This window comes from Lepidochelys olivacea, assembly GCF_965140295.1.
Source record: "Lepidochelys olivacea isolate rLepOli2 genome assembly, chromosome: 18".
In the NCBI taxonomy this organism is placed as follows: Eukaryota; Metazoa; Chordata; order Testudines; family Cheloniidae; genus Lepidochelys; species Lepidochelys olivacea.
The window spans coordinates 21,363,981-21,380,133 of record NC_140428.1 but is presented as its reverse complement, the minus strand read 5'-3'; the positions used below and the strand labels follow the sequence as shown (position 1 = coordinate 21,380,133).

The 16,153-nt window shown below is 51.4% G+C and overlaps 1 protein-coding gene across 1 annotated transcript in view; it reads left to right on the top strand.

The window, feature by feature from the left end:
• NOC2L (NOC2 like nucleolar associated transcriptional repressor) overlaps positions 1 to 16,153 on the top strand; it is an 81,459-nt gene that overhangs the window by 60,062 nt on the left and 5,244 nt on the right. Inside the window, exon 17 of the mRNA XM_084651909.1 lies at positions 5,392 to 5,527. Within this exon, the coding sequence (XP_084508035.1) occupies positions 5,392 to 5,527 (136 nt within the window). The remainder of the gene's footprint in view (positions 1 to 5,391; positions 5,528 to 16,153) is intronic.

The window sequence follows — 16,153 nt, the reverse complement described above, 5'->3', positions numbered from 1 at the left end:
GCAAAGGGCAACAAAAATGATTAGGGGACTGGAACACATGAGTTATGAGGAGAGGCTGAGGGAACTGGGATTGTTTAGCCTGCAGAAGAGAAGAATGAGGGGGGATTTGATAGCTGCTTTCAACTACCTGAAAGGGGGTTCCAAAGAGGATGGCTCTAGACTGTTCTCAGTGGTAGAAGAGGACAGGACAAGGAGTAATGGTCTCAAGTTGCAGTGGGGGAGGTTTAGATTGGATATTAGGAAAAACTTTTTCACTAAGAGGGTGGTGAAACACTGGAATGCGTTACCTAGGGAGGTGGTAGAATCTCCTTCCTTAGAGGTTTTTAAGGTCAGGCTTCACAAAGCCCTGGCTGGGATGATTTAACTGGGAATTGGTCCTGCTTCGAGCAGGGGGTTGGACTAGATGACCTTCTGGGGTCCCTTCCAACCCTGATATTCTATGATTCTATGATTTAGCAACCCTAATTTTTAGCTACTAATCTGTCCCAGTTAGGTTATAAAACCTGGTTCTGGGTGCTCCTCTCTTTCCCGAAAGACTTGACCAGGACTGGGAATGGGACTGGGACTGAAATGTGAGACTGAGCGCTCCTAGCCCCCAGCTAACCCTTTGAGTAGCTACGTGATAGGAAACTGAGTCCTAATAACAGCTGACGCTCAGTGTGGAGTGAAGCGAACACTGTACCCTGGAGGTTGGTACTGGGACCAGAGTGTGAGAAGGTATTTATGAATGATGTAGCGGAGGACGTTGATGGCTTTCTCCAATCACGTTATTGTTTAGCTTAATAAAACGGCAGAGCATTGCAAGGAAGTCCCAGAGGTTTCCAGTGACATTGGGCAGCATGATGTGTTTGTACAGTGCCTAACACAATGAGCTCTTGGTCTGTGGCTGAGGCTCCTAGGTGCTACAAATAATTATAATAGCAAATGAAATATTAACTGGAATCAACGTGAGGCAAAGCCCGTTTAAACTTCACATCTGTGCTGATCCACTGAACCTGCAGGATACTCGGAGAAAAGAGAGTCGGGCACTTTTCTGGGTAGTTTGGCGAAGGCATCTTCCCCGGCGCACTGCAAAAGATTGAGGGTAACACAGGACGGCATAGAGCCAGCTTTGAACCGTAACTGGCTGTTTGCACACTTACTTTGCACACAGACACTCCTGTATGCACATGTACAAGTCCTCTGCTCCATTTGCACGCCTGGCCAAATGGGCCAGTATCTACTTTTCTGCCTGGCCATTGTAGGCTATGTGGAAAGTTAGTGCACAGAGGTGCACAGATCTCAAGGCTGAAAACCAGCCTGCGTTTGTTTCTAGATAGGAGGCAGTGATACAGCTATCTCTGGGCTCCTGTGTATGCTTTTAGGTCTGCACTGCAGGCAGGGGGCAGCTCGTGGAGCTAGCTGTGACCTCGCTCACTCAGTAACAGTGAAGTTGTGGACACATGGGCTTCCAGGAAAACTTGCCTGGCCTCTGCTGATGCTCCTGCCACCATGGCTTCACTGCAGCCAGTCCTCTGCTAGCTAGATTGACGCTAGCTCAGGTGTGTCTACCTGAGCTGCAGTCCGACACTTCGATTGCAGTGTTGACGTACCCTCAGTTGTCTTGCTTCAAGCAGGATAACGAGGAGACTGATGCAAAGGGAAGGGGCACTAGCGAGACTTGCAGTCTCGCAAAACAGTCCTGAAAAATGTAGCAGCCCAGACACCAAATCCATTCGCTTGCCCTTGCAGTGATGGTTAGAAGGAAAACGGTGAAGTTCGCTCGCTCATCCGCAGGAATCCTTCCTGCAGGCTGCGTGGAATGCTGCACGACTGGGAGATTGCAAAGGCAAAGAGTGTCTCTGCTAGAAGGGACTGACTGGGTGTGTGTGTCTATGCTCAGTAGTGCCCCAGTCTGGGCTATAGGTTCAGCACTGTGCCTTGGGGTTGGAGGCAGGAATCGTGGGATGCATCTGAGGGCAGCGTGGACCTGGGATTTCTCGTGCATGTGCAAGGCGTGTGGCCTCCCACTGGGTCAGCATCGCTGCACCCTCCCCTGCCAAAGGAAGTGCTCTCTGGTGAAATAGTTACCTGTGGCTAGCCTGCAGCGAGTGGAAATGAACCTGTTTTGCCACCGAAGCCATCCCAAGATAAGCTAAACGCTTTTACTTAGTGGCCGCCTAAGATGATGCAAACGGCAGGTCTGGGGAAGAGGGTGGTTAAAACAGACATGGTGGTTGGGTCAGCTCCTCTGGGCAGCTGTTTGGAGCTGACTCCTACTGGGGGATGCTGCCCATGTCTATTTCATGGCACGCAGCGGCTGCGGTTTTAAAGCCGGTCACATGCTGCTTTCTCTGCATGTCCTTGCAACACAGAGGTGACCTGGGAGACGTCTGGAGGGGCCGCATAAGAGTAGGCCACATCGTAGTGGATGGGGAGGCGGGAGATCATTTAAAACCAAGACCCTGCAAGTGGGTTGTGGTTCATCCCTGCCTGGCCAGCCTCTGACTTTCAGTCCTAGTGTTCTTGGTTATCGCCTGTCAGTGCTCTGCTCCCAGAATCAATATTGCCCAGCTGGGGACCACAGCAGTGAAGCGGGCTGGGGAAACGAGCTGGAATTGACTTTTGAACGAGATGTGCAACTCTCTCTCTCTCTCTCTCTCTCTCTGCTGAGAGGCTGCTTTTGTATCTGGAGGGTGCTTCACTGCCTCTCCTAACATGTTGGATCTTGTAGAGACGCTGAAGTGGTTCTGCCCAGAAATGAGCGCCTTGGGGGTGGCCTGGCAGGTGGGAGCTGGGAGAATTATTCCTAGCAGGCTATTGAGTGCTCAGACGTGAGTGGCTCCCCAGGAGGAGTGTAGCCAGGCCTCAGCAGGGCAGCTGGTGTTCGGAGAGCAGGTGGGATTTGGTTTGTACAGAGTTGTAGGATTGGAGAGCAGAAAGGACCACCTGTCTGTTGCAGGTCACCAACCCCGCCCTGCCCCCAGAATGAGACCAAGGTATGACAGCCCACAGGAGACTACACCATTATGTGCCCCACACAGTGAACAGGAGGGGCTGAGGGGCACCAGTGCCCGAAGCTCCTGCAGTGGTGAGAGAGACCCAGATAATCCTGGCAAGTGACCCACATGCTGCAGAGGAAGGTGAAAAACCCCCACGATCACTGCCAGTCTTACCTGGAAATTGCTTCCTGACCCCACATACAGCAATCAGACCCTGAGCATGTGAGCAAGAACCAGCCAGCCAAGCGCCCAAGAGAGAGGATGATTGGTGCCACCTTAGAGCACTGTCCCACCCCATCCTGTGTCCCATCTCTAGCCGTAGCCATCCCTGATGGTACAGAGGAAGGAGACAACCCCCCACCCCACCCCAAAACCATAGAGGGGAGGGAGAGGAGGGGGAGATTCCCTTCCTGGCCACTGCATGTGATCGTCCAAAGCCCTGAAGCATGAGACTTTAGGAACATCTGACATGAACCAGAAGGGAGCCCCCAGGGCCCCCCTAACACAAGAGAGCCTGTCTCTCAACCCTGTTCATCACTTTGTCCAGCTCTCTCTCACAATTAATTAGTTTTCCCCACACCTCTGACTGGGAGGCTGTCCCAGGACCTCACTCCTCAGCTAGTTAGAAACCTTCTTCTAATTCCCAGCCTGAACTGGTTCATGGCCAGTTTATCCCAATTTGTTCTTGTGCCAACATTGTCCCTTCCCTGAAATAGCTCTTCTCCCTCCCTGGTGTTTACTGCCTGACGTATTTATGGAAAGCAACCAGATCCCCTCTCAGCCTTCGTTTTGCTAGACTAAACAAGCCAAGCTCTTCCAGTCACCTCTCATAAGACAGGCCCTCCATTCCCCTGATCATCCTCCTAGCTCTTCTCTGCCCCGGTTCCAGTTTAAATTAATCTGTCTTGAACATGGGTAACCAGAATTGTACACAGTGTTCCAAACGAGAACTTACTAGTTCCTTGTCGAATGGCATTAACACTTCCCTATCTCTCCTGAAAATGCCTTGCCTGATACATCCTACAATTGCTTTTTTTTGCAGCCACCTCACATTGCTGGCTCAGAGCCATCCTGTGATCGACGAATACACCTAGCGCCCTCTCCTCCTCTGTCACTTCCAAGTGATGAGCCCCTGGCTTCTTGCAGAAATTCTTCTTGCACTCTAAGTGTGCAACCTTACACTCTGTACTGTTACAGTTACTGTCACTCCAGCTCTTCCAGGATAGCATCCAGATCCTCCTCTGTGCTGACGATGCCTCCCATCTTTGCATCACCAGCCCATCGCATTAGCATTCTCCTGTTGTTTTGTTGTTTGGTGCTACAGTCATTAATAAAGATGTGAAATAAGATCAGTTCCCAGGGCCAATTCTTGAGGAGCTCCGCTAGTGATGTCCCTCCAGTCCGATAGTTCACCTTTCAGCACAACCTGTTGCCTTCCCCCATTAGCCAGTTCCTTACTCACCTCTAAATTCTTAACCTAAGGCCCCCCCCCATCTCTAATTTAAGCAGTCATTTCCCGTCTGGGACTGTGTCGAATGCTTTATAGAAGTTTGCATTCAGATTGTCCTTGCCCTGGTGGCCTGAGCCCTTGCCGGCAAATCCCCATCCTTGCTGCTCTCAGGGAGGTGCAGAGAACAGGGACGTGGGGTGGATTGCTACTGCTAAACGGCGAACTGCTACTGGTGGTCTCTACAGCCTCAAAGCTGGGCCCTGGGGCTAGCAGCGGTGGAAGCTGTAGTGGAGACAGAGCATGGGCATCTTTACCCCCTTGTCGTTTAATTCTGTTCTGATGTGGGCTAGGCAATGCTGGTAACAGAAAGCACCTGCACCATGGGCTATAGTATGGCTTCCACCATGGGATGGCACTGGTGGAGAACAGCTGCTGCGTCGCCGGCTTGTGCAGAGGCAACCTAGATCATCCCTTGGTGAGCAGCGACCAGCTGAGCTCTTGGGGCAAGCAAAGCTGTAAATCCAGTAGCTAGAGACCTACCAGATCAGGTTGTCCACCCGCGTAAGGCTGGCTAGTCGCCAGAGCTACGCTTCTTGAATTGGGGAGCCATGCAAGCAATCACGTGAATAGCTTTTCTTACCTGGAAAGCTGCAATGGGCCATTTCCTGCGGAGGGACCGCTGCCAGCAGTTGTTTCGTGGCGGGGTCGCTGGGGTGGCAATAGTTGGCATGCATTAGCTTACCTTTGTAACTGATTCCCGGGCGTGTTTGCTGCTTCCCACGCAGGCGTAATAGTCCTTTGCCGGCAGGTCGTGCAGATTTTAGCGGCAGTGCGAAGCTGTGCTTTGGGGGTTTAAGCTCAGTCTTGGACGTTGGCTTGCAGACCAGGGTGGGCCTGACGCCACAGCTGAAGGCAGAGACCGTTTCGAAAGCTGATTTCATTGTTTTTTGGCCCATCTAGCTCGATGACTTGAACCTCCCGGAGATCAAACGGAAGCGGCCGGAGGACAGGAAGGAGGACGACAAGAAAGAATTCAAGGATCTCTTTGAGCTGGACAGCGACTCTGACGGGGAGAGCGGTGGATTCTCTGTGCAAGGTATGGGGCTGGTAGGAGTTTGATTGTGTATTGCAAAGAGGCAGGGCCAAATCCAGATGGTGCCTTGCCGACTTGGAGGAGTTGCATTACAGCTGAGCGTGGCCCATCAGCCTTGGGGACATGGAGAGAGAATGGTATGGAGTTTCCTTTTGTGGCTTTTCAACCAGCATAGGGAAGCTCATTTAGAGCCTTTCATTTTGCCAGGGTCTTTTTGCTTTGCCTCTCTCCAGCTCATTCTAAAGTCCCCATCAGCCTTCATCTCCCTTCTTGACCCTCCACCCCACCCCCCCAGCACCTGCGTTTTGCTGTAGATGCTGACCCTTGCCAGCGGCTCTCTGATAATCCAGCAGCAGGCGTTCATCGTAATGTAGCGCCCATTCTCTCAAATGTTTCTGTGATATGGCTGAGATTCAACCACTGCAAGGAGTTCTACGGTAGTTCTTGAATGCAGGTCTATGGTCCTCTGTGTCTCGCTTTCCCTTCTGTACAACGGGAATACTAGCAGGGCCTGCCTCACAAGGGTGTTGTGGGGATAAATACGGTATAGACTGTGAGGTCAGTACCAGAGGTAGGCCCAGCAATTGTTGGTTTCCAGAACAGAGACGGTCTTTGAGAGAAGGTCAGTTCCTCCCAAACCCAACACCCTTTCTGTCCCTGGGATCTTTTCAGAGAACTTTTTGGGTTTTGGATGGGGCAAGAAAGTTTTGGTCCGTAGAGAAAATAGAGTGGTATAATTCACGAATTAACCACTAGGGGTCCGCCACAGAACATGCTGAAAAACTCCACTGGACACCTCCAAAAGCTGTGAGATTCTTCTTTTAGAAAGTCTTGTATTTATCTCGTGTTTTCTGATTCTTATTACTAGGGGCATTTTCAGCAAAACAGGATATTTTTGTTAGTCCAGGAGCTCACCTGGCCTTCTTTCTTGCCCCCCATTTAAAGTTCTGCCTCCCATATGGGATAGTGATTATGATGTGTCAGAGGAAATGCTGACATTTGCTGGGGAGTTAAGCCACAGAAGTTGATGAAACCCTGGTTTCGTTGCAGGTGTTCCTAATAAAAAGGGCGGCAGGGAAAGTTCAGAGAACTTTTGCCACATCAGATGCATATTTAAAGCAATGGATTTTGCAGGTGTCCTTTGTAGTAAAGAGGAACAGGAAAAATCAAATGCACAACCAGAATTGGTGAATATTGAGATACCTGCAGCTCTGCCCAACACTGGGCTGGGGCTTGTCATGAATGCTTTAGGAGAAAGTCTCAGTGGTTTCCAAAGGGTTAATAACATGTGTAATTGAGGGACTGGGGAGTGGGAGTCCAGGACTCCTGGGTTCTATTCCTGTCTGCATCACTGGAAAGGTCACTTAACCCTGAGACTTATTTTCAATATTTCTATAAAGTGCTTTGAGATGCTCACATGAAAAAGGCAATATCCATGTCTGATGATTAGAGATATACAGTATAAGGCCATCCCTTCATCTCCTGGTTCTGGTCACCTCTACCAACCACTCCTGCTTTTGCTCTGGCTGCTTATCTGCTTACCTGATGAATGCAAAGCTTTCCGCGGTACAGTGTGCTGTACCGGGTAGAGGAGATGGCTCTGAGATCAACATAGGCCCAAAGTGAGCCACACTCCGCTGCCGAGGTGGGTATCTTGGGAGAGGAGCCTAGGACGCATGGTTGGGCCTGTGAAGCCCAGCGGCACTGACTTCACCATGGAGAGTGACGGGGGAAGCCTGATAGACCACAGCAGGTTGGCGATGTGAAATGAGCCGTTGCACTGACATGTTCCGAAGCCCTTTAGACACCAGTCATCCTCCTTCAGAAGATGAACAGTAGTGACTGCCCGGCCTGAAATCTCTGTGCAGATCTGCCAGGGCCCTCAAACGCAAGTCTGGCCTGTCAGCCAGACCCCGGAGTTCCTGGCCCAGCCTGCTGTGTTCCCCGGGTGATGGGGGATAGTGAAAAGTAGCAAGTCCTGTATAATGTGGGGCCACTCTGGGGACCAGCAGGAGGCAGAGGCCCGCTGAAGGGGTCTGCTGCGCTCCGGGGAGTGCAAACACTGCCAGCTTCCCCACCTGGGCTACGCTTGGCAGAGGCCATGAGAGCGCGTTAGCTGACTCCTTGCTGCAACAGCCTTGCCCTGCTCTTTATTTCTGAAGTAAGAGCAGGTGCACTCAAAGTGGCGGGGAGAGCGGCTAAGAAGTGACCGACTGCCCTTAAAGTCTCTTCCAGTGAACCAACGCCCTCAGCGGGAGTCCCCAGCATCACTGGGGCTTGCGTGCACCCCCAAGCGGCCTGGGCCATAGTCGCCGGGCAGTGCCTGTCCCTTTCCAATAGCCGCAGTGTTCCCACATCTTACCAGCCATGCACCAGCCCCAACCTTTCATTAAATGCTGTGCTAACTAGCAGAACGTCATTGACGTTCGTATTGGCTGTTTGATATATTGGCTGTTTATGGTTTTGGCTGGCCAGAGAGTAGCATGACCCTGCTGGCTTGGCATATGCTTGGGGTGGGATTTTCAAAGTGGTCTGGGTGATTTAGAGACACATCTTTCATTCATTTTGCTTTGAAAATTTCAGCCCAGACTTAGTTCTGTGCTCATGTCTGTCACAGAACAAGAGAGCAAGGAAACTGAAAAGTAGCAAATTGAAAAACCATTTCCTTATATCCGTTTTTAAACCGCATATAATAGGACTGTGGAACTCATTGCCACAGGATGTTGTTGAGGCCAAGAACTTACTAAGACTGGACATTTATATAAATAACAAAAATATCCTAGGTTATAGTTAATGCTAAAAAGTAATATTGGGGGGAGATAAAACCACGTTTCAGGGTTTTAACCAGCCTCTTAACTATTAGGCATTAGGACAAGACTTTATTGGGAGAGCTTTTACCCTGCCTTGGCCAACTGTGGGGTTCTTGCACCTTTCTCTGAAGCATCTGGTGCTGGTCAGTGTCAGAGACAGGCTACTGGGCTAGATGGACCTTGGGTCTGATCTGATCTGGTGGTTCCTGTGGTTGTACTGTGGGCAGCAGAAGAGAGCCCTCCCTTATCCACTCCCTCCTTTTCCTTAATTGACCTTAGTAGCATCTGCAACTGGCTCACCATCTTTGTGGCTCACTAGTGAGCTGCAGAGAGCTGGACTAGAATAGAAATGCTTCCCATTCCTAGCCAGAGACGAGGCGTTTGGCGTGGGAACCCTTTCCCTGTTGATAGCATCATCTTCTTTCCATTTGTGGTTCAGTTTTGCCCAGACAGATCCCAGCCTGCATTCAGCCAGTGGAAAATCAGCCGTTAATAGCTAGGAAATTAGCAATTTTCTGTTAATTAGCTGCTGTTCAAAGCCCCTCTCTCCCCCACCTTTTTTTTAAATTAAATATTGCTGTAGTTAAGTGCTCATTAGGGGTTACAGTGACTATAATCTCCCTGGAATAGGTTAGCATGGAGAACAGCAAGATTCCTGGGGTTAGCTACAACTAACTAAAATACCTTGCTTGTTAACTAATGTCTAACAAATGTCAGGGCAGCTGGGGCACAGGAGAACAGGTTACTGAAGAGGTCTGTCCCAGTGCAGACAGTTCACTCGCTTTGAAGAAGGCTTAAGATGCAAAATGAACAGTAAAGGACAATCTAGTTCAGCAAGTAGCAGGGGAAAAGTATAGAAAAAAACCAGCCTCTCTCTCTCTCTCTTTCTCTTTCCCAGGCCCTGTAATCAGAAAGCAATTAATTGCCACAGGGGAAGCGTGGCTAATTAGCGTAGCAAATGAATGACTTCACATGCACAGCCACAAAATCCATGTTGTGTGTGCTTATTATAGTACCCCACTTCTAGGTGGAGGTAGGGGAGAGGACATGGCTGCTTTGATCACTTACTTCCACTGCTTCCTTAATGACCTGGCAGCCCTGGTGGGAGCCCCAGTGCGGCATGCTCCCATGTGGTGCTTACGGCCTGGACTTGCACTCGGTAGGATTGGGGCCCCCACGTGCCCTAAAGCTGCTGGTACGGAAGGCAGGTGGACCCTGAAGAGCGAGGCTTTTGCCAGGCATTCGTGAGTGTACAGTGCAGCTGACGTGACACCTCCCTCGGTTCTGTTCCCTGCAGCGTGCGGTGCTCTGTCTCCATGGGTTTGTCAGTTGATCACAGGATAAGCAGCACCCACCTAAACTGCTCTGGGCAATTCAGTTAAAATCCCCCAAACAGCCACAACAGCAACTGAACAAACATCCCCCAAACACAATTCCCCATTGCTCGCTGTCCCCTATCCTCACCCTCCCATGCCCATGGTCCAGCTGCAGGGATACTGGATGGAATTCATTTTGTCGTCCGTCTCCCGTGTTCCCTTAGGAATTACTGCATTTAGGCAGGGGCCCTGCCACTGGGACACACGAGAGCTCTCTTTGCTAGGCCTCGGGCCAGTGTGCGGGGAGAGCTGCCGTGCAGAGCCCAGCATGAAATTGGGCTCCGTTGTGGGTGAAGCAGCCTTCCACCCCCTGAAGTGCCTCGGAAGGAGGGGAACGGAGCTGGACGGCTTGCGGGGTATTTAGGATCGGCTGTATCCAAGAGAGCATGGTCAGAAGGGCAGGCTGCAGTTGGTCCTGCTGGGAGGGTGGATACGGTTCCTTTCTCTGGTGGCCCTGTATGCTCCAGTAGGGTCTGGGGAGCTGTGTCCTCCCCCTCCCTCCTGTCTGGCCTGGCTGATAGCAGGAGCTCAGCTGGCCTCTCGCCTGAGGGGGAGGCTGTCGAACCTCAGGCAGCTGGAAATGGGGAGGTGCCCTGAGCTTCCCTGTTCTCCCAGGCAAATGGAGGGGCAGCTGCAGGGGATCGAAGTACCAGTTGAACTGCTGACAGGATTGTGGGGGGTGCACCCCAGCCTCTGCTCTGGTCTTAATGCAGGGGGCTGCAATCCTACCGTCCTCCAGCTGGAATGTGTACTGCCTCCTACCCCCACCCGGGGGGTGCACGCACACCCCTCCAACTGCACCGAGGGGGTTATGTACTGCCTCTTGCCCGCACAGTGGGGGTGCCCCCCCCTCTTCTCCAGCTGCACCTGGGAGGGGTCAGGGATTTGCTGCTTCCTGGCTCGTGCTCTGAAGCAGCTGTCAGCAGCTTGGTGTGTGCAGCTTGAGCAGCCCTTGGCTCTGCTCAACCCAGCTCCCAGGTGGGAACTGGCCTCCCCCACCTCCCTCCAGGGTGTGGCAGCAGCAGCCGCATATCTGTTGGAGCTGTTGTCCTTGGAAGCCTCCCGGGGGGGGGGTCCCTGGGAAGCAGTATCCTCACCCTGGGGGGAGACAGGAGGGGTCCAGTAGGCAGAGGGGAGGGGGTGTTGCTCCCCCTTATGACTAATGTTGGGGAGCAACACTGGGGGTGCAGACTAGGGTGGGGGAGAGGCTGCTCTGTGACACAGGGAGCAGAACAAGATTGGGTGGGTCCCTATGGGGGTGAAATGGCAACTCTGTAACATGGGGGGATGTTTGGCAGGTACTTACAGGGGGAAAGGCTCCTGTAAGGGACAGATTATCCAGGATGGGGAGCAGTGAAGTGGAGCAGCTCCCTTATGGGCAGAAGCAGCTCGTATCTGGAGGGGGGATTTTAGAGAGGACACTTGCCCATATGATTCCACGCACGCACCCACACAAGGTCTCCATTTAGCAGGGTGAAAACCCAGACTGTCGACAGGGAGAGGGAACTATATTTAAAACTAAAAAAGGGGAGGGATATCGGGGGGGGGGGTGTCCTGCACCCAGTTTCTATGGTCTCTGCTTCTTTTGCTTCTCTTTCATGTCGCTCATCTCCCTGAGTCTTGGAGATTGCTTCTCCTTAGTTACAGTGAGAGGACGGAGCTGCCGCTGTGTGTACGTTCCAGGGAGGGTTACATGCAGAGTCATAAAGACTTAGGGACGATGATAAACCTTTCCAGTGATTTCAGGACGAGCGCGCTCTTCTCTTCTGGCATTGCTTTTATGTACCTGCTGCACTGGATGGAAATACTGTAAGACAGCAAACATCGTTTGGGGGAAGGAGGGGTTGCAGGTGCAGGAGTGCTTAATTGCCTCAATTATTGGTGATTTTCTTTAGGGTCCGCCCTAAAATAACGAGGAATTGATTATTTTTGCTGTAAACACATGTTCACGCCCCGGCTGCCTCTGCGAAAATGCGTCTTACCATAGCAAATGATTAATTCTGGAGTGAGCATGTCAATACATATTGTGCATAAAAAGCATACACAACTGTGTGTGTGTGAGCTGTGTGTACATTATACACGTACATACCCCTCGTGTGTGTGCAATGTCTGTACCAAGTGTGTGTATAAAGATGATGTGGGATGAGCAGCCGTGGTGAGGCGCACGATATAAATACCTAGAGGCTACAGTCATGTAGAATGTGTCCATAGCTGGGGTCTGCGTCTGCTGTGATTAAAGTGGTGAGGACACAGTTAAAAACATTGTGTATACGTACATGTAAAATATACACACACTCCTCTGGCTATAGCTGTATGCTGTGGTACATATATAATCCACATAACCACATGTAAACACTTCAGTGATAAATGAATATATTCACAGTTGGTGTGAGTAGGCTAAAGACAAAAGTAGAATCACCCTTATGCTTCAGGGCTGCTCTGGGTCAGGAAGCAAAACCGCTGGGTGCCAGGCTGCTCCAAATTGTCCATTGCAGAGTTTCATGTTCCTTTCTCTGAAGCATCTAGTGCTGGCCACTGTCCGAGCAGGGATACGGACCCAGATAGCTCACTGGTGTGGTCGGGTGTGGCTATTCTTGGGTTCCTATCTATAAATCTGGAAAGTCATTCCCCCAGATTAGATACATACTGGGCAACTGAGAAACAAGAAGTATTTAAGTAGGCTGAAATGGCATTGCCATTTCACTGTCTGTAACGTGCTAACATTTGGCTACTGCAGCTGATCAAATCCTGTTTGGGTTTGTCTCACAGAGTCACTTAGGGGTACGGCTATGGTTTGTGTTGCATATCAATATGGCAGCATGAGGTGTATGTGGAATAGTATGGATACAGTATCGTTGTCTTTTTGCCTGTTAAGATACAACAGCTCTCTAAAATGACCCCAGAGTCGATCCCAAAAGATTGGTCTTGTCTCTTTTTTTAGCCAGGAATTCGCTTCCATCAACACTCGGTTCCGGAACTGTGTTGATTACAAGCAGAGCGTGGTGGAGCCCAGCAACTTTCTGCAGCTGGGATTGTGTCAAACTCCCCCCCGCCCCCTGTTTTTATGTGAGATCTGAGACATTAGAGACCTGGCTGTACATGTGTGTTGGAGAGGGGGAGCATGTGTGCCTACACTTAACTACACGAGACATGAACATAGGGTCCAGTCTCACAGGGTGCTGAGCGTCCTTGACACCTATGTGTTGGTGAATGTTTAATATCCTGCTCCCCCGTTCCTCAGTTTCACAACCCTAATGATTCTCTCCCCAATCCCTTCCTTCCGGTCTTTCCTTTTCTTCGTCAGGCCAATCAGGGGCTGTAAAATTAGGTTCAGCTCTTGCTCACCTCCACCCTGGAGATGGGTTTCTTTGCAGCAGAAGGCCCAGAGGAAGGTGATGGAGGTTGAATGGCCCTGGGCTCTGAATCACATTGAGCTCAGTTGCTGGTCGAGCTTTGCATAGGGAAATACATGACGTTTTTGATTTGTTTGTCTAGTAATCTCACAGACTTCATTTATGCACCCCTCCTCTCCCCCCTCCCAAATAAAACCACCACCAATCTTTCTGTTGTGATTTCCTTAGCAGCAAATCTTTCTGCTTCGTTACGATTCGTACCTGATTTCAACCTGGCAAGGCAAAGTTGCCAGGCAAGCGTCAGCACATGCAGCAGATACATGGTTGGGGTGGGGTCGGGATGGGATGTAGAGGGAGCTTCTGATATTGGTTTTTAACCAGTTAAAGCATCTGCATGAAAGGGAAGAGCATTCCTTTCCTCCCCTTTCGGTTTAAGCCGTGGTGGTACAACTGCCCGCCAGCTTCTGCAGGGCTGGAACAATGCCCGAAGTGCAGGAAAGGTGGCTGATAGGTGGGCTAGGTAGACCGGTGCTTGCTGAGGAAGGCAGACTGGAGAGGGGCTTCGTGGTGCTGTCAAAGGTCTGGGAGGGAAGGGGGTGGGTTGAACACGCCCAGAACCACACCGGTTTTCAGAGGGCGAGGATGGAGGGGGCGCATGGATTTGATCGATAGTCTGTCTAGGGCAGGGGGCCACAGTGGCACGCATTCCTCTCATTTACCAGCTGACGGCTCTCTGGGAGAGAAGACGGCTGCTCCTGGAAATTATTAATGGCTCAGGGAGAGGTGCTGGATTGCCTCGTCATGAGGCAATTAATGGCGAGAAGGGAGCATGGCTGCATTCTCTCCGGGCCGGGCCGTAATGAGCAATCTGTCCACATTAGGCGGTGGTATGCTTCTAATGAACTTGAGCAGGTTTCTTCGTTTATCCGTCACGTAAGCATATTACATCAGTGTGGGGTGGGGGGAAGGGAGGAGGGGGTCCAGATGTTTTCATTTGCTAAAGGAATAACCGTGGCCCTTCTAGCTGGCAGATTTCCTGGCGTGCACCTCTGCATGCAGGATTAGCCAAGCAATCCATAGGCAGTCTCTTCTCTGGGGTGGGGGGTAAGAAGAGGGGTTATTCCTTTTATCGGGTAATTAGTCACCCGAAGTGTTGCTAGGTAGAGGCAGGGGAATAGATTATATAATAACAATAGATGATTATCATAAATGTCCTCCTCGAAGCTGCTTGCCTGATCCCGCCTTGGCTTCGATCTCTTTCTCTCTCTCTTTGGTTTTTGTTTTGACTTTGCTCGAAGAGACGCTGTTCCAGAAGAACGCTGTGTATCGGATACAGGCAATGGTCGCAATTCTGCAGTGAGTGCTGCTCGGGCAGACCCCTGTGGGGATCCTGGGGGCCCTGTGTGGGTGCGAGCCCCACTCCAGGGGAGCTAATCACAGGATCAGGGCCTCTGTTAATGCCATGTCTCTGGGATGGTCTAAGGGGGTGAGACAACCAGCTCCCATTCATCACTGGGGTTTGACTCCCTCTGTCCCGTTGGAGAATCCCAACCGTGGGGTCCCTGGTAAAGGAGCCTTGCAGCCATGGAGAGCCTGGGAGCAGGTGGGTGAGGGAGGCAGGGGAGAGCACCCGGAGAAGGGGCACAGGGAAGCAGAATGCAATTGTGCATCTGATTAACACCTCCATCGGAGAGCTGCCGGCGTTTCCAGAGTGCGTGCATGGGTGGGGGGGCATTCCCATCCCCCCGGCAACAAGAAGCCGGCCACGGGGCCCTGCTTTGTGGCAGATCAGGGAAAGCAATAGGTCCAGGGCTAGCAAGCATGTCTGGGAGCCCTGCGAAGGGCCTGCCAATAATCTAGGTGCGTGGAAAGGGGCTGCCCGAGGTCTGTCTCCCCCAGCCGTGAGCGTGTTACACGTCCTCTCTCTGTGCCGATCTGCAAGGGATACTAGTTTGATAGCGATGCAGCGAGAGAGCTGTGGCGGTGTACGCGTCTAGCGCTGGAGATCCCCGGTTCAAACCCCAATGTATCACCTGCCATGATGGCCGTCCTGTGTCACCGCTTACATCTTACTGCAAGGGTTGCCTGGCGCCAGTCTCCTGCAAAAGCATTTGCATCAGGCTTGCAGGCTCAGAAGTGTGGATTTTATTCCTCCAACTCATGCATCAGTTGCTTCTCCTCCCAGCCACCCTGCTCTCTCTTTGCCTGATCGCTTCTCCAGGTGCTGGGCGTGAGACCCAAGGTAGGAGTTTGGGTTGCTGAGTGTTGGGAGGGAATCCTGGCTCTGGCAATCCCCTCTTCCCAGGCATGTCTGGCTATCAAATTGGGGATGGTACAGGTGCCTGGGAGAACATGTCTGGTTCACTATAGCCATCCAGGTGATCTCTGGTGATCTGGGTCCTCCACCTCTCCCTTCCAAACACTTGCCATGTGCCCTTGACCATCTCCCTGAGGGCCACCTGCATTGAGCACCCAAAACTCCAAAGTCAGTGAGCGACGCAAGCTGGGCCCTTTTTGCCCAGTCCTGCAAGGGGCTGGGTGCTCTTTGGCCCCCTCGCCATTAGTATGGGCTAAGGAGGAGGCATGGCACCATGGCGATGGGTACAGCATAAATTGGGCCACTGCCCACCTTGTGCCTCAGTTTCCCCATCTGTAGAATGGGAGTAGTAGCACTCCCCTGCCTTCCCAGAAGGCTCAAAAGGCTGAGTTCACTAGTGTGCTCAGAGGGCTCGGATATCCTGGGGTGGGCAGTGCTATGGAAAGGCGACGTGTACGGAGACAGACACGGACTTGTTTTAAAATGAAGTTATGCGTAATGCATCTCTGGCCCCTTAATCAGAAACGTGTGTTAGAAGCAAAGTTATCTCCAGCTGCTGCAGAGGGATTTATCCCTTGATAATGGGTGGAACATCTTCTTCAATTTCTTTGTTTGAGGCCAGTTTTTTTTTTTTTTTTCCCCCTAACTCTGTGTTTGTTCTTCATTTCACATCACCCCGGCACTAAAGGATCTCGCAGATGATCTCTCCTGGTGAGAGACAGAACTTAGTGGTGCAATAGATTGCCCTGTGGTGTGTGTAACTCGGCACATAT